General features: G+C 40.9%; 1 protein-coding gene across 1 annotated transcript; it reads left to right on the top strand.

Moving 5' to 3' along the window:
- Positions 1-6,273: 6,273 nt before the first annotated feature.
- Positions 6,274-16,749, top strand: BCL2A1 (BCL2 related protein A1). The gene is made up of 2 exons (XM_003275405.3): positions 6,274-6,875; positions 16,465-16,749. The coding sequence occupies exons 1-2, from the start codon at positions 6,456-6,458 to the stop codon at positions 16,570-16,572; spliced, it is 528 nt and encodes a 175-aa protein (XP_003275453.1). The 5' UTR covers positions 6,274-6,455; the 3' UTR covers positions 16,573-16,749.
- Positions 16,750-19,016: the final 2,267 nt, after the last annotated feature.

Below are 19,016 nucleotides of genomic sequence, written 5' to 3'. Positions count from 1 at the left end.
TGGAAGCATTCCCTTTGAAAACTGGCACAAGACAGGGATGCCCTCTCTCACCACTCCTATTCAACATAGTGCTGGAAGTTCTGGCCAGAGCAATCAGGCAGGAGAAGGAAATAAAGGGTATTCAATTAGGAAAAGAGGAAGTCAAATTGTCCCTGTTTGCAGATGACATGATTGTATATCTAGAAAACCCCATTGTCTCAGCCCAAAATCTCCTTAAGCTGATTAGCAACTTCAGCAAAGTCTCAGGATACAAAATCAATGTACAAAAATCACAAGCATTCTTGTACACCAATCACAGACAAACAGAGAGCCAAATCATGAGTGAACTCCCATTCACAATTGCTTCAAAGAGAATAAAACACCTAGGAATCCAACTTACAAGGGATGTGAAGGACCTCTTCAAGGAGAACTACAAACCACTGCTCAATGAAATAAAAGAGGATACAAACAAATGGAAGAACATTCCATGCTCATGGGTTGGAAGAATCAATATCGTGAAAATGGCCATACTGCCCAAAGTAGTTTATAGATTCAATGCCATCCCCATCAAGCTACCAATGACTTTCTTCACAGAATTGGAAAAAACTACTTTAAAGTTCATATGGAACCAAAAAAGAGCCCGCATCACCAAGTCAATCCTAAGCCAAAAGAACAAAGCTGGAGGCATCATGCTACCTGACTTCAAACTATACTACAAGGTTACAGTAACCAAAACAGCCTGGTACTGGTACCACAACAGAGACATAGATCAATGGAACAGAACAGAGCCCTCAGAAATAATGCCGCATATCTACAACTATCTGATCTTTGACAAACCTGACAAAAACAAGAAATGGGGAAAGGATTCCCTATTTAATAAATGGTGCTGGGAAAACTGGCTAGCCATATGTAGAAAGCTGAAACTGGATCCCTTCCTTACACCTTATACAAAAATTAATTCAAGATGGATTAAAGACTTAAATGTTAGAACTAAAACCATTAAAATCCTACAAGAAAACCTAGGCATTACCATTCAGGACATAGGCGTGGGCAAGGACTTCATGTCTAAAACACCAAAAGCAATGGCAACAAAAGCCAAAATTGACAAATGGGATCTAATTAAACTAAAGAGCTTCTGCACAGCAAAAGAAACTACCATCAGAGTGAACAGGCAACCTACAGAATGGGAGGAAATTTTTGCAACCTACTCATCTGACAAAGGGCTAATATCCAGAATCTACAATGAACTCAAACAAATTTACAAGAAAAAAACAAACAACCCCATCAAAAAGTGGGCGAAGGACATGAACAGACACTTCTCAAAAGAAGACATTTATGCAGCCAAAAAACACATGAAAAAATGCTCATCATCACTGGCCACCAGAGAAATGCAAATCAAAACCACAGTGAGATACCATCTCACACCAGTTAGAATGGCCATCATTAAAAAGTCAGGAAACAACAGGTGCTGGAGAGGATGTAGAGAAATAGGAACACTTTGACACTGTTGGTGGGACTGTAAACTAGTTCAACCATTGTGGAAGTCAGTGTGGCGATTCCTCAGGAATCTAGAACTAGAAATACCATTTGACCCAGCCATCCCATTAGTGGATATATACCCAAAGGACTATAAATCATGCTGCTATAAAGACACATGCACACGTATGTTTATTGCGGCACTATTCACAATAGCAAAGACTTGGAACCAACCCAAATGTCCAACAACGATAGACTGGATTAAGAAAATGTGGCACATATACACCATGGAATACTATGCAGCCATAAAAAATGATGAGTTCATGTCCTTTGTAGGGACATGGATGAAACTGGAAAACATCATTCTCAGTAAACTATCGCAAGGACAAAAAACCAAACACCGCATGTTCTTACTCATAGGTGGGAATTGAACAATGAGAACTCATGCACACAGGAAGGGGAACATCACACTCCGGGGACTGTTGTGGGGTGGGGGGAGCGGGGAGGGACAGCATTAGGAGATATACTTAATGCTAAATGACGAGTTAATGGGTGCAGCAAAACAACATGGCACATGGATACATATGTAACAAACCTGCACATTGTGCACATGTACCCTAAAAGCTAAAGTATAATAATAATAAAAAACAAAATAAAATAAAACAAACAAACAAACAAAGAATTTTTAAAGCAACTCCTTTTTGTATACAGAAGATTAGAAATATAAAGCCCTAGGCTGGGTGTGGTGGCTCATGCCTGTAATCCCAGCACTTTGGGAGGCTGACGGGGGCGGGATCACTTGAGGTCAGCAGTTTGAGACCAGTCTGGCCAACAAGGTGAAACCCCATCTCTACTAAAAATACAAAAATTAGCCAGAAGTGGTCTCAGGGCCTGTAATCCCAGCTACTTGGGAGGCTGAGGCAGGAGAATCACTTGAACCTGGGAGGCAGAGATTGCCGTGAGCCTAGATTGCGCCATTGCACTCCAGCCTGAGCGACAAGAGCAAAACTCCATTTCAAAAAAACAAAAACAAGGGTCTATCTTTTTTCTGTCTCCACCCATTGCCCAAGCCAGGACCCAGTGAAGGCAGGTAGTTGATCTTTGTTGAATAAATGAAATGCCTAGCTAATTATTATAATTTATTTATGTATTTATTTATTTATTTATTTATTTTGAGATGGAGTCTCGCTCTGTTGCCCAGGCTGGAGTGCAGTGGCGCAATCTTAGCTCACTGCAACCTCCACCTCCTGAGTTCAAACGATTGTCCTGCCTCAGCCTCCCAAGGAGCTGGGACTACAGGTTCATGCCACCACGCCCAGCTAATTTTTGTATTTTTAGTAGAGACAGGGTTTCACCATGTTGACCAGGATGGTCTCGATCTCTTGACTTCGTGATCCACCCGCCTTGGCCTCCCAAAGTGCTGGGATTACAGGCATAAGCTACCGCGCCTGGTATTATACTTTTTTTTTTATAAGTAGAGATGGAGTTTCACCATGTTGGCCAGGCTGGTCTCAAACTTCTGACCTCAAGTAATCCACTTGCCTTGGCCTCCCAAAGTGCTGGGATTACAGGCATGAGCCACCACACCCAACCAAAGATGCTTGATTGCAATTTTAAAACCACATGCTTCTATTATTATTATTATTATTATTATTATTATTATTATTATTATTTTGAGGGGACAGGATCTCACTCTGTTGCCCAGACTGGAGTGCAGTGGCACGATCTCCGCTCACCGCAACCTCTGCCTCCTGGGTTCAAGCGATTCTCCTGTCTCAGCCTCCCAAGTAGCTGGGATTACAGGCATGTGCCTCTACTGCCTGGCTAATTTTTGTATTTTTAGTAAAGATGGGCTTTCACCATGTTGGCCAGGATGGTCTTGAACTCCTGACCTCAAATGATCCACCCGCCTTGGCCTCCCAAAGGCGTGAGCCAGCGCGTCCGGCTGCTTCTGTTATTTTTAAAGAAATATGCAGCACCAAGGAAATGTAATGGGGGAGAGAAAACTCAATCTTCCCATCCTTTCCCTGGTTCTTATGATGCTCAAAGATGATTTGAGGAGATAAAGCAGCCTGCTCTTGGCTTTGTGCTCCTGTGGGCCAACGGGCACAGTCCAGGAGGCACGGGAATACTTTCCCAGGGGAATTCCTGGAGAAGTGGCTTGACAACATATCTGTATGCTCCTTTGTGCTCTACAGGTCCTGTATCAGTCTGGGTACTCCAAGAAAATGTCACGAGGGGTTAGATGTCTAACAGATTTACTGGGGTAAATGCCTGTGAGGGAAAAGAGGGAGGGAGGCAGAAGAGACTACAGAGCTGTCAGACTACAATGTAGGACTGACCTCTGCAAAGCAGAGAAGGAGGAAGATGGGGTAGGAAGTCTTCCATGACTGTACAGTCGAAGGAAGTTTCAGCAAAGCCCATGGGGAGTCATTGAACCAAAGTTACCTATCAAAGGAAGTTGACTTGCACGAACCGGTCTTAAGGTTCCTGCTTTGCTCAATCATTGGCTGGGAACAGCCTGTAGGCTGCGGCTGGGGCCCTTAGTCAATTAAACCACTGTAGTAGGTCTGAAAGGTGCATTTTCATGGCTGCCACTCTATAAACGAGCATTCTAAGCAATACCTCTCCTTTCCTCCTTAACCCTATGGTGATAGTTCAGAAATGCAAGTTATATATGAATCATTTTTCCTATTTGCAGCTGGTCATAGACAGGATAAAAGACTCAAAGTCACTCCATATGTGGATGGAAAAAAAAAGTGAATTCAATTTCTCCAGTGACCATGAGTTATCTCCTTTTTCTTCCACCCGCTGCAAACCTTTTCTCAGCATTGCTGCCATAGCTAAATCAAATGAAATTTGCATTTCACTTATGAAGTTATACCCTTGCTAGGTAAAGAGATGACTGGGAGGCCAAATTCCTCATTAGTCCACAAAAGAACAGTGGGGAACTAGCTTTGATTAGGCACCTACGTTTTACCAGGCCTGGTGATAGAGGCTTTACTTTACATAGGTCATCTCTTTGAACTTAACCTCAACCCTCTGAGGTCAACATGTATTGCCTCATTTTACAAATTAAGCACAGACCCAGGGTACATACTGAGTAAAGAAAGATTTGGCTGGGACTGAGTCCAGGCCCTCTGACTGTAAGTCCAGTGCTTTTTCTGGTCCTGCAATTTCTAATCCACACATCGGATAGTTTGCCCGAGTTAAAAATGTGAATTAAGTCAGGCTTAAAGCAGAATTTTGTTTTCTATCAGAAATTCTAGAGTAGGTGGAAGGTGAAGACCAAAGAAGGTATTTTCTTTCTCTTTTTCTTTTTTTTTTTGAGACAGAGTCTCACTCTGTTGCTCAGGCTGGAATGCAGTGGCACAATCTCGGCTCACTGCAAGCTCCGCCTCCTGGGTTCAAAGGATTCTCCTGCCTCAGCCTCCCAAGTAGCTGGGACTACAGGTGCCCGCCACTGCGCCTGGCTAATTTTTTGTATTTTTAGTAGAGACGGGGTTTCACCATGTTAGCCTGGATGGTCTCGGTCTCCTGACCTCGTGATCCGCTCACCTCGGCCTCCCAAAGCGCTGGGATTACGGGTGTGAGCCACCGTGCCCGGCCCAAAGAGGGTATTTTCTTCTTCCCTCTCGGTGTCATCCTTACTCAATTACAAATGATCAAGGGCGGTACTGCCAGAGTCACCTCGAGAGGCCCTGTTCTCTGCCACCCAGGCTGTTCTGTAGTCTCCATGCCAAACTGACTTTACTCCGGCTTACCCCGTGGATGGCACTTAAGACTTTTCTTAAATTTGGAATTCACAGAACCATTTTAAACTGAACAGTTCAGTGGCATTTAGTACCTTCACAGCGTTGTGCAACTTCCACCTCTATCTAGTTGCAAAACATTTTCTTTTCTTTTTTTTTTTTTGGAGACAGAGTCTCGCTCTGTTGCCCAGACTAGAGTGCAGTGGCGTGATCTTGGCTCACTGCAACCTCTGTCTCCCGGGTTCAAGCAATTCTCCTGCCCAGCCTCCCGAGTAGCTGGGATTACAGGCACACGCCGCCCGCCCGGCTAATTTTTTGTATTTTAGTACAGATGGGGATTCACCATGTTGCCCAGGCTGGTCTCGAACTCCTGAGCTCAGGCAATCCACCCACCTTGTCCTCCCAAAGTGCTAGGATTACAAGCGTGAGCCAACGCACCCGGCCTTGCAAAACATTTTCATCACACAAAAGAAAACCTTCTACCCATTAAGCAGTTAATCCTCCCTCTCCTCAGCCCCTGGCAACCACCAATTTGCTTTCTATCCTACGGATTTAACTATCTGGATATTTCATAGAAATAGAATCACATAATGTATGACCTTTTCTGTTTGGCTTCTTTCTATTAGCCTAATGTTTTTGAGTTTCATTCCTGTTGAAGCATGTATCAGTTCCTCATTCCTTTTTTGGGATGAATAATGTTCCATAATTTATTTATCCTTTCATCTGTTGAACATTTGAGTTGTGTCCACCTCTTGGCTATTGTGAATAGTGCTGCCATGTACATTCGTATGTAAGTATTTGAGTATCTGTTGGGTGTATACCTATGAATGGAATCGCTAGGTCTTTTGATAATTCTGTATTTAACTTTTTGAGAAACTGCCAACATTTTCACAGGGGTTGTACCATTTCACATTCCCACCAGCAATCTACAAGGATTCTAATTTCTCCACATCCTGCATTTAAGACTTGTAAAGCTGAATTAATCACAGGATGAGGAAGTGGCCTCTCTGAAACATTTTCCTCTTTCACATTTTAAACTTTCTCTTTCATACATGACATGAAACACAGCCTACGCACGAAAGTGACTAGGAGGAAGGATATTATAAAGTGATGCAAACAGAAATTCCACCAGCCTCCATGTATCATCATGTGTCATAACTCAGCCAAGCTCAGTGAGCATTCTCATCACCTTGCCTCAACAGCTTCAAGGTGAGCCAGCTCAAGACTTTGCTCTACACCAGGCAGAAGATGACAGACTGCGAATTTGGATATATTTACAGGCTAGCTCAGGACTATCTGCAGTACGTCCTACAGATACCACAGCCTGGATCAGGTCCAAGCAAAACGTCCAGAGTGCTACAAAACGTTGCGTTCTCAGTCCAAAAAGAAGTGGAAAAGAATCTGAAGCCGTGCTTGGACAATGTTAATGTTGTGTCCATAGACACTGCCAGAACACTATTCAACCAAGTGATGGAAAAGGAGTTTGAAGATGGCATCATTAACTGGGGAAGAATTGTAACCATATTTGCATTTGAAGGTATTCTCGTCAAGAAACTTCTACGACAGCGAACTGCCCCGGATGTGGATACTTACAAGGAGATTTCGTATTTTGTTGCAGAGTTCATAATGAATAACACAGGAGAATGGATAAGGCAAAACGGAGGCTGGGTATGTGTGATGGAAAAATTCTTCATTGTTCTTTACTGTGAAATAGAAATTGAGAATTTCCTTGCTAGTTAAAACAACAACAAAACACCTAAGAATACTATTTTCCTTGGGTGGTTTGTTTTAATTTTTAAAATAAAAGTATACTTTCTGGCTTATTTCCAATGAATTCTTGAATTTGAACTTTATAGTTGGAAAGCACTTGTGTTTCCAGTTTTTATTCCTAACAGTATAAATTACAGTAGTGAGGTTTGGGGACTAATAAAGCACCTCTCTCATGCGGCTTCACAATCAGCTGTGCACACACTCTCATCTAGTACTTAGCTTTTGCTAGGGTTGTCATGACAGTACAGACAGTAAAGAAATGTCTACAATCAGTACAGAAAGTTGCCATTAGATGCTGTTAATTTTAGGTATTTATGGGTTGCAAAGGCAGGTGTAGATTTTTGTTAGTTCATCGCTTACAAATTGGTGTTTTTCAGTTTACTAATACATAACAAATTGTAACATATACTAATATATAGCAAATTACATTATATATAATATATAACAAATTATTACTAATAATAAATTCTGGGCTGTTAAAGTTTGTTGATTAAAACATAATGTACTGTATGACCAGCGAGAACCTTTATTCAAGAATTTTCAAATAAAAATTCACTTTATTATCAGTGCCTCAAAAAGCCAAGACTGTAGAGGCCTGTGTTGAAACTCATGTTGGTAAAAAGCCTGACACAGCTGGATGTATATGGTTTCCTTTATATTCCAATATACTTAATAATTACTTTTTTAAAGCACTTAAGTGTTCATTAATGCTCTCTCCAGCCCCTAATTCCTGGCCTTCACCTCTCCCAAGAGGTAACCACTGTTAACAATTATTTTGCATGCAAAACATGCCTACTGAATCTATCCATAGAAAATAAACAATACTTCTTTGTAAAAAATTTTTTGTAAAAATAGTTTTATGTAAAATGTATATGTATGCTTATGTATATGTTTTACATAACATATATGTTATACCATATAACACATACTTTTTTTACATATACGCATAAATTTTTTATGTATACATATAAATTTTGCATACATATTTTTACATGTGTATATGTAAAAATAGTACATGGTACTAATGCTGCCAGTTATTTTTTTACCCGGAGTTATTTAAAATAGTATTATTAAGAGTGCTGTGCATATTCTGTTATATGTAAATGCTGTAGAGTATCTGGCCATTTCTAGAGGTTATTTCGAGTTTGCTATCACACACAATGCTTCACTGAATATCATTTTACATAAATCTCCCCTTGTGTGTGTGTATAGTTTTCTAGGGTGGATGTTGGGTTGTAGATGCTGGGTCATGGTGTACATACATTTTTTAATTTGTTAGGTCCTTGCCTTCCAAAGTGGCTCCACCAACTTACACTCCCATCAGCAGCTTGTTAGAGTATCCCACGGTTCCCCCTACCCCAGCTGACTAACATTAGGTTGCTGCAATTTGTCATAATTTTCTTAATTTGTTGGGCTAAAAATACAGAGTTTATCTTGTTTCAATTCTCATTTTCTTGATTTCTAGTAAGGTTAATTCTTTTTTTTACATTTTGAGCATTTTTTCATATATTAACTGATCATTTGTAAATGTAGGGAATTGTCTGTTTACACCCTTTGCCCATTTTCCTTTTATTTTGTCTTTTTCTTGTTGATTTGTAGGAATTCTTTGAATATTCTGGATACCAATTATTATTTTTATTATTGTTTAAATTTTTTGAGACAGAGTTTTCGTTCTTGTTGCCCAGGCTGGAGTGCAATGGTGTGATCTCAGCTCACTGCAACCTCTGCCTCCTGGTTTCAAGCGATTCTCCTGCCTCAGCCTCCCAAGTAGCTGGGATTACAGGCGTGCGCTACCACACCCAGCTAATTTTGTATTTTTAGTAGAGACAGGGTTTCACCATGTTGGTCAGGCTGGTCTCGAACTCCTGACCTCAGGTGATCCTCCCACTTTGGCCTCCCAAAGTGATGGGATCACAGATGTGAGCCACACACCCAAATTATTTTTATGTATGTGGCAGATATCTTTTAGTTTGCTGATTATCCTTTAAAGCTAATGATGTCTTTGGTCATTATAAATGTTTAAAAGTTTGTTGCAATCAAATTCATTGATCTTTTACTTGATGCCTTTTTCATTTTGTTTAAGGCCTTCCTGCATGATAGAGCTTACTGCAACTACTCCCCTTTCTCAATCACCTTCTTCCTGGAACTTAGTTCTTTCTAACTGAGCCTGACTGAGGCTGGGCGAAGCATGTGAAATGTTTTGTCATGTTTTCTTCCGGTTGGCTGTGGGAGGCTATACTTGAGGACTGGTGGAAATTTCAGCTGCACTGTGTAGATTTCAGGTGAAGGCAAACGTTCTCTAGCACAGAGGACCGCAGATGAGCCTGCAGAGAAATACTCTACTAGTTTGCATGCTCTATGTGGGTTTGGATTGTATTTCCAACCCTTAGCATAATACTTGGAACACACAGACAGTGAATAAATATTAGTTAAAAATTTAACTACTCCGTAATAAATTTTGTGAGCTCCTGGAACTCACTGTTAGCAAGAGGTGTGGAATTGTCTCTGAGAATTTCTAGTAGTACCCTCATCTTTCAAGGGTGGTACAGATGTAAACATGAGTGTGGCCGGATGAACCTCTCCCGAGTGTAGATACAGATAACACATTGCCTGCACATGGACACACTCAGCCTTTCTAAAGTTTCCAAGCTCTCTTTTAAAAAAAAAAAAAAAACACCTGAATAGTTCAGGTTGTAGACATGAAATAAATACTCTTGAAAATGTCATTTCAAAGCAATCTCCGTGCTGCTTTCCCAGCTCAGATGAGACATTGATTCTGTCAACGATAGGCAGTGCTTTTTTGAGTCAGTGCAAACTGGCATGGAAGACTGTTATCATCTTTTCATAGTAATGTTGACAAATCTGCTCAAATGAATGAATTTACTCTTGAGTGATTCATTTCAGGGGAAATGGCATAATCACATGCCTATGCTGGTAGAGTCAGTGGCCCACAAGAAGAGGTAAGAGTAGAGGAGACACAGCTTTATCAAGATGTGAGCACATACAATCTATAATTTAATTAAAAGTTAAAATTGACCAGAGACTTTATGAAAACTTTGAATCAAGAATGTGGTATGTGCCGGGTGCAGTGGCTCACGCCTGTAATCCCAGCACTGTGGGAGGCTGAGGTGGGTGGATTGCCTGAGGTCAGGAGTTCAAGAGCAGCCTGGCTAAGATGGTAAAGCCCTGTCTCTACTGAAAATACAAAATTAGCAGGGCCTGGTGGCGGGTGCCTATAACCCCAGCTACTTAGGAGGTTAAGGCAGGAGAATCACTTGAACCTGGGAGGCAGAGGTTGCAGTGAGCCAGGATTGTGCCACTCCAGCCTGGGCATCAGAGTGACTCTATCTCAAAAAAAAAAAAAAAAAAAAAATCAGTATGTGAGCACAACATAGCTGTTCAGAGCACCAACTCAGAATCAGACAGACCTGGCTTCATTCCTGGGCTTGAGTGCTTACTACCTGTGTGAATTGTAGAAGTTGCTTAACTTCCCTAACTCTTGTTTCTACATCTGTAAAAACAGGAAAATATTGCGACCTATGTCCTGGGACTGGTATAAGGATCAAATTAGTTAATATATGCAAAGTACTTGAAACAATTCCTGAAAATGAGTACTCAATACTTAAGTTTAGGGTTGTTGTTTACCATGTAAAACAGATCCCCTAATGGGAAGAAACAAGACTGCTCTGTCAGTAATGGGACTCATAATCTCTTTCGTTATTCTATTTCTCCTTTTTATCAGTTGTCTTCCCTTCCTTCCTGACTTCCTGCCTTCTTTTGTTTGTGGCTTCTCATCTCTCTTTTTGTCCTCTTCCACATTTACCATGATTTCCTCCTGCCCCCTCTCCTAATTTGAAGTGCTGAGAAAGGATGTGCTCTCACAAGATCTGATAGGAGAGCTAGTGCCATTTGGCTGCCTCCAGCATTCATTAGGAAAGGATGGTTCTTAAAAACCATGAGTATGATCATGAGATGAAACTCGTGTCTCTTCCCTTGGGATCACCCTTCCTTTTGAACCAGGTGGATCTTCTTACTTCCTCCCCCTTCAATGAAGCATTCTCCTCTGCATATGCTGGGGGAGTAGAAAGAATGCTTGGCACTCAGCTCCACATGGAGAAATCATATCTATTTAATGCCTCACTGTGTACCTCATGTCTAGGATAGGGCCTGTTGCATAGAAGGTAACAACAATATTTGCTGATGGAATGATTCAGTGAAGCAACACTGAAACTGGAGATTTGAACTCTGGTTTTCTTACTCACTAGAGGTATAACCTTGGGTAAGTTACTGAGGTACTCTGAGACTCAGATTCCTTATATAATGTATATAATAATATGATATGACATATTATAATTTATTATATATAATATTAATGAAATGATATGACATATATTATATATAATATTTAATGAAAATAATCTTACCTACCTTTAATGGAAAGTTAAAGGATTATACAACATTTTTTTTAAAACAGTGCTTTGCAAACTGTCAAATACTATGCAACTACGAGGGTTATGTGGGAAATTCCAGGAAGTTTAAATATGTAATTCTTTGCCCTTCTGAAAGTAGGATGTAGAGTCAGAGTTGGTGCTTTCCCAGTAACCACCATTTTAAAGGTTGGGTCATACAGTTAGGCCAAGAGGTTTTTTTTTTTCTTTCTTTTTTTTTTTTTTCTTTGTCATCCTCTTACTCTAAATAATAGTCTGGTCAATTTGAGGCCGAATAAATGGGCACACAGAGGCATACAGATGATTAACTAAGTGTTCAGTTTGGCAAAGCCGTTTCCAAAAGGTATAAAGATCTAGCATCAAGGTGATACTATCTCAAGTATTCATATATATCCTTTGATTAAGTAAGTTTTGGGGTAAAATTTTCTATTTCTTTTGAATTTTTACTTGAGATTTTAAAATCATTTAGTGAAAAATAAAAGATCCTTAAGTCAGGCAGAAATGCATGATACTGACACAGGAGTTAGAGAAAAGCACCTCTCCCGAGGGGCCCCTCAGTCAAGCTCTCTTAAGTGCTAGTTCTCTAACCTTGGGAGTCAGCCTGGACTCCTGTCTCTCATAGCCCACATCCATCTGTCAGCAATGCTGTAATCCCCTGTGCATCTAGGCCACCTTCCTCTCTCACTTGACTCTGTCATTAGCCTCCTGCCAGACTCTATGGTTCCATCCTTTATCTGCTATAATTTGTTTTCCACATAGCCCCCACAGTGATATTTTTAAAACTTGAGGGGCCAGGCGCGGTGGCTCACGCCTGTATTCCCAGCACTTTGGGAGGCCGAGGGGGGCAGATCACGAGGTCAGGAGATTGAGACCATCCTGGCTAACACAGTGAAACCCTGTCTCTACTAAAAATACAAAACATTAGCTGGGCGTGGTGGTGCACGCCTGTAATCTCAGCTACTTGGGAGGCTGAGGCAGGAGAATTGCTTGAACCCAGGAGGCGGAGGTTGCAGTGAGCGGAGATCGTGCCACTGCACTCCAGCCTGGGTAACAGAGTGAGACTCTGTCTCAAAAAAATAAAATAAAATAAAAACTTGAATTAGATAATGTCTTGGCCTAATCATAACCCTCCAAGCTGCCCCTTTACCCTGGGAACAAAAGCACAAAATCCTGACTGGGGTCCTCAAAGCCCTACATGACCTAGCCTCTCAAATCTCATCTTCTATGAATCCCTCCGAGCTCTCATAGCTCCAGCCTCCTTGGATAAGCTAAGCACATTCCACCCTCAAGGCCTTTGCACTTGCTGCTCCCTCTGCCTGGAATAATTTTCTGCCAGAAGTTTGCCTGGCTTACTTCTTCCCTTTGCTCAAGCCTCTGTTCCAAGTTTGCCTCCTCAGAGAAGTCTTCCTTGATCACCCCAACTGAGAAAGTACTACTGCCACTCTCTGTCTCCCTACCCAACTTTAGTGCCTTCATAATAGTTTTCACGACTGGACATCCCATTGCATATTTATTTGCTTATCTGTTTATTGTCTGTGTCTGCCATGAAAATATAAGCTTAGTGAGGGCAGGGATCCTGTATGCTTTCTTCACCACTGTGTTTCCAGTGCTTTAAATGGTACCTGGCATGTGGCCAATGTTCAATGAATATTTCCTGAATGAATAAATGAATAATAATATTTAGAGAAGTGGGAGTAACATAATGGTATTTGCCTGTATTTTTTTTTTTTTTTTGAAACAGGGTCTTGCTCAGTCACCCAGGCTGGAGTGCAGTGGCGTGATCTTGGCTCACTGCAGCCTCGACCTCCAGGGCTCAAGCAATCCTCCCATCTCAGCCTCCCAAAGTGCTAGGATTACAGGCTTGAGTCACTGCGCCTGGCTGCCTGTATCTTTAAAAATTCTGAGGTTGTGATTTTCTTTGGACTATTGATACAGTATATTATTTTATGCTTTAGGTTTTCTTGTAACCAAGGTACCTGAATTTAACAAACTATCACCATTCCCAGAAATAATAAGGCCTGAACAATTCTTATTTACTACTACATTACTGATAGGATATTGAATCCTTATTTGTATATTTATTTTTATATAATGGTTTTAAGATATAAATAGCATCATTAAAGAAAATATATTTGAAAATAACATTTTTGAAAGGAAGAAAAATCACTCCCATTACCCTAACATATCCACATGCAGACATTGTATGCAATTATAATTAGGGCGTACAAGAGTTTTTTCGTGTGAAGTATTATAAATATTTTCAACACTGTCTCACATATTTTGTGTTAACATTAGGTGTTAATTTCTAATGTCTACAGAATATTCCATTAATTTGTTATATCATAATTTACTTAACCAATTCCCAGTTGTTAGACAATTTGGTTTTTTTGAGTTTTCCCCTTTTAGATATAATGCTTCAATAGTGCAGCATGGGTATGTTTTTCTGGCGCCCCCTACCCTCCAATATTTTAGAAGACTGCCTCATGATAAATTTCTAACAGTGGAATGACTGGTTCATAAGATGTGTGTATAATTACAATACTCTAGCATATTGGAAAACAAATTTTCTTTCCAAAAGTATTATATCAGTGGAACAATGTCACAACAAACTTAACGATGTGGGCGGTACTATTAATAATTTTGAGGTTTGATAGGCTTAAAATAACAAAGCGAATTTAATAGGTCTAAAAAACAATAAGACTGTGTTAAAAGTACATTTTTCAACTGCTATTAGTGTTTTTCCCATATACTTGTTATTGATTTATATTTCTCTCTTTAATGGTCTTTCCCCTTTAAACTATTAAGGGCCTGAGGATTTTCTGTTACATTTGAATGAACTCTTTCATGCTATATGTAAATATTTTCCTAGTCTATTGTTCTTTTAATTTTAATTTTTCATAGTTTAAAAAAATTTTAGGCCGGGCATGGTGGCTCATGCCTGTAACCCCAGCACTTTGGGAGGCCAAGGAGGGTGGATCATGAGGTCAAGAGATCGAGACCATCCTGGCCAACATGGTGAAACCTGGTTTCTACTAAAAATACAAAAATTAGCTGGGCTTGGTGGCATGTGCCTGTAGTCCTAGCTACTTGGGAGGCTGAGGCAGAGGAAGAAGAATCGCTTGAACCCAGGAGGCAGAGGTTGCAGCGAGCTGAGATCGCGCCATTGCACTCTAGCCTGGGTGGCAGAGCAAGACTTTGACTCAAAAAATAATAATAATAAATAAATTTTAATCCCCATCTGGCTGAATTCATCAATTTTTTCTTTGTTCACTGTCCTTTCTTTAGACATTGATGTATATAAGATGATACATTATGACTGCTCAATAATAATAGACAATGATTGTTGTCATAATAATAAAAATCATGCTGGGTGCGGTGGCTCACACCTGTAATCCCAGCACTTTGTGAGGCCGAGGTGAGTGGATCCCATGAGGTCAGGAGTTCGAGACCAGCCTGGCCAACATAGTGAAACCTGGTCTCTACTGAAAATACAAAAATTAGCTGGGCATGGTGGCACACGTTTGTAGTCCCAGCTACTCAGGAGGCTGAGGCAGGAGAATTGCTTGAACCCGGGAGGCGGAGGCTGTGGTGAGCCGAGATCGCACCACTGCACTCCAGCCTGGGCAACAGAGCAAGATTCCATCTCAGAAAAAAATAATAATAATAATTTCAGAGGGCCTCATTGTACTTGCGAAACATGGGGTTTATGAAAATTCTAGGAAGGAGAGTAATGAAGTGGATACCTCTTGAGAATGTATGGGAAACTATGAGTATGTACTGGCAGGAGGGAAAGAGGAAGAAGAGAGAGGGGCAGTTTCCTTCCTCTGTCAAGGCATGACAGCACGTCTCAGAGCACAATGCACACTTAACACGTAGGCAGAAAATGGCTTTCTTAGGCAATCTTTCAAATGGAAAATCCCCCTGGCTGGTGGTACTTATCTGCTCTGCCAGTGATGCTCATAAAATGATTCCAAGGCACCGCAGAGCTCTCAAGTCTCTCCCAACTATCAAAGAGTTATGCTTGGTTTACATTTCAATATTAGTTACACTAGGCTCTGAGCTACTTGCAGGCATTTGTAACCCCAGGTTCTGAAACCTGTAAGATGAAGACGTAAATGTTTGCCAGATGACCATTTGAAAAAATTATTTTAACAATTTTCTAATTCTTTTGGCACTTGTTTGGAAATGTATGGAGTGGAAAGAAGTAGGGTGTTCGCATTCTAATCCAAGTCCAGGCACCAAGGGGTTGGCTAATCTTAGATAACTGATTTTTTTTCTGGGACTCGATTTCCTCATTTGTTAAAATAAGGGAGGGCTTCAGGCTAGATGACCTCAGAGGTAATTTTCGGTGAGGATTATTTGACTACAGATTGTAAATTAACTAAATAAAATGTCCAGTTAATTGAGTTATCCTATATTTTTAAAACTATGTCTGATCACAAAGAGAGTAGATTATAAAAGAAACTATCAACCTTTTCATAGCTCCAAAGGTATTAGTTTAATTTGGATTTACTGTGAGTTCTCATGATTTTCAATACAATGCAGTTTACAGTATAATTCATATTACAAATATAAGTGCATTGAAATCAATGTTGGACAATTGAACAAGAACAAGAAAAAAAAAAAGGCTTTCTATCCTCTAGAGCTGTGCTTGCCGTCCACTATGGTAGTGAAATGTGGCTAGTCTGAATTAAGATGTGCTGTTAAGTACTAAATACTCATTGGATTTCGAAGGTTTGTTATGAAAAAAGAATATCTCATTAATGATTTTATACTGATTACATATTAAAATAAAAATAACTAAATGTATCTTAAAAGTTAGTTTTATCTGTTTTTTTACTTTGTAAAATATGGCTACAAAAAAATTTAAATTACAGATGTAGGTCACACTGTATTTCTGTTAGATGATGCTGCTTAAGAGGGGTAGAAGGGGTAGAAGATTAACTATTTGCACTATTTAAATGAAAATATTTTTGCTTTTTATTCCAGCATACTTAATCTCCAATGATTTTTAAAATGTTAAATTTATTCTCTCATAGGAAAATGGCTTTGTAAAGAAGTTTGAACCTAAATCTGGCTGGATGACTTTTCTAGAAGTTACAGGAAAGATCTGTGAAATGCTCTCTTTCCTGAAGCAATACTGTTGACTAGAAAGGACACTCCATATTGTGAAACCGGCCTAATTTTTCTGACTCTTATGGAAACAATTGCCAACACATACTTCTACTTTAAAATAAACAACTTTGATGATGTAACTTGACCTTCCAGAGTTATGGAAATTTTGTCCCCATGTAATGAATAAATTGTATATATTTTTCTCTATATGCCATTTTGTCTTAATTTCTTGGGTCTGGCTGGAAATTCAGCCAAAGGGTAAAGCTCAACACAGGAGACAGGCAATGAATTATGGGATGATGACCAGGAAGGTGGTGTCTTTTCTGCCCCACGGTAGACTCTTTCAGGTGTGCCCATTACTGAAGTCCTTTTCTGTGTCACTAGTCTAGACTGCAGACTAGACTGAGAAGCGGACTCAGGCTAGAAGCAGACTCAGGTCGGCTTCCCTCTTCCCTTCTTCCTTCCTTCTTTCCCATGCTTTCTGCAGTTTCCAGTGCCCCTGGCTGCTTAGAGTTTCCACTGATGCCTCCTCCCCAGCCTTCTCTCTCTAGCTTGCCATTTGGGGTTGATGGATATGGCAACCCAATATAATATGCAAGATACTCGGGGATATTATGAACAAAGAAAATTAGGTAAATAATTCAATGTGGAGCTAGTGTTTAAAAAAATTTTTTTTTTTTGTAAAAATGAACAGATTAGGAATTACGTAGTTTGTTAGATCTTGTGTTCTAATTTTTAGGTCAGCAAATCTGATTGCAATATGGGAACTCTATACCTTGTTCTAGACCTTCCTGGCCTTCCCTGCCTCTTTTTTTAATTTTAATTTTAATTTTTTTAAATTTTTGTTTGTTTGTTTTTGAGACGGAGTCCTGCTCTGTCACTCAGGCTGGAGTAAAGTGGTGTGATCTCGGCTCACTGCAAACTCCGTCTCCCGGGTTCACGTCATTCTCCTGCCTCAGCCTCCCTAGTAGCTGGGACTACAGGCGCCCCCACCATGCCCGGCTAATTTTTTTTTTTGTATTTTTAGTAGAGACGGGGTTTCACCGTGTTAGCCAGGATGGTCTCGATCTCCTGACCTTGTGATCCGCCCGCCTTGGCCTACCGAAGTGCTGGGATTACAGGCATGAACCACCGCGCCAGGCCCTCTTGCCTTCGTCTTACAAACATTCCCCCTGGGGCTTGCAAAATTACCTTTCCCTGGAAGCTGTTGATAGATTGCATAAAGAAGCCAGAGCTTGGGCCATATACATTCTGGCCGGGTACTTTAGTTAATTAATGCTTTACCTAGGAGGTGCGATTCTTTTTTTTGAGACGGAGTTTTGCTCTTGTTGCCCAGGCTGGAGTGCAATGGTGCGATCTCGGCTCACCACAACCTCCGCCTCCCGGATTCAAGCAATTCTCCTGCCTCAGCCTCCAGAGTAGCTGGGATTACAGGTGTGTCCCCTACCACGCCCGGCTAATTTTTGTATTTTTAGTAGATGGGGGTTCACCATGTTGGCCAAGCTGGTCTCGAACTCCTGACCTCAGGTGATCTGATGGCCTCGGCCTCCGAAAGTGTTGGGATTACAGGTGTGAGACAACGCACCTGACCAGGAGGTGTGATTCTTAACAGTGGGGATTAGGACACAGGTGCTGTCAGTAGGGAAGCGTTTTTGGCAGAATCAGCTTTGGTTTACTTAAGAAGTCACATCTGAGAGGCAACCATCTATGCTGTCTGAGGCGCCTGTCTACTGGGAGCAGGGTAAGACTTCACAGTTTCCTTTTTTCTTCTCTTCCTCCAAGTGCCTCACCCCCACCCCCTCATCTGCTTTTAGTGTTAATTCTTTTTTTTTTGAGACGGAGTCTTGCTTGCTCTGTCGCCCAGGCTGGAGTGCAGTGGTGAAATCTCGGCTCACTGCAACCTCCGCCTCCCGGGTTCATGCTATTCTCCTGCCTCAGCCTCCCGAGTAGCTGGGACTACAGATGCCCACCACCATTCCCGGCTAATTTTTTGTATATATATATATATATATATTTTTTTTTTAGTAGAGACGGGGTTTCACCGTGTTAGCCAGGATGGTCTTGATCTCCTGACCTCATGATCCACCTGCCTCGGCCTTCCAAAGTGCTGGGATTACAAGCGTGAGCCACCGCGCCCTGCCATGTTCATTCATTTTTGTGTGTTAATCAGAGCTGAGTGGTAGGAATGAACAGTCACTGATGGTTCTAACAGGAATTACATATATGGGCACTATTACCTGGAATACATTCACACGAGCAACCACAAAATCTGGTTTTTACACTGCAGTTATTTCTTTAGCAATGTGACACTGGGAAATCAGTGACTATTTCTGATTTGGTCTGTGACCTGGTCTTTTAAACTGTACCTTGCTGTGTGTTTTGTTTGTTAATTTACTTAAAAAAAAGGTTTTTATGGCCAGGCGCGGTGGCTCACGCCTGTAATCCCCGCACTTTGGGAGGCTGAGGTGGGTGGATC

Source organism: Nomascus leucogenys, chromosome 6 (genome assembly GCF_006542625.1).
Source record: "Nomascus leucogenys isolate Asia chromosome 6, Asia_NLE_v1, whole genome shotgun sequence".
Taxonomy (NCBI): Eukaryota; Metazoa; Chordata; class Mammalia; order Primates; family Hylobatidae; genus Nomascus; species Nomascus leucogenys.
The sequence above is the reverse complement of the archived record's forward strand: the minus strand, read 5'-3'. Positions and strand labels throughout refer to the sequence as shown.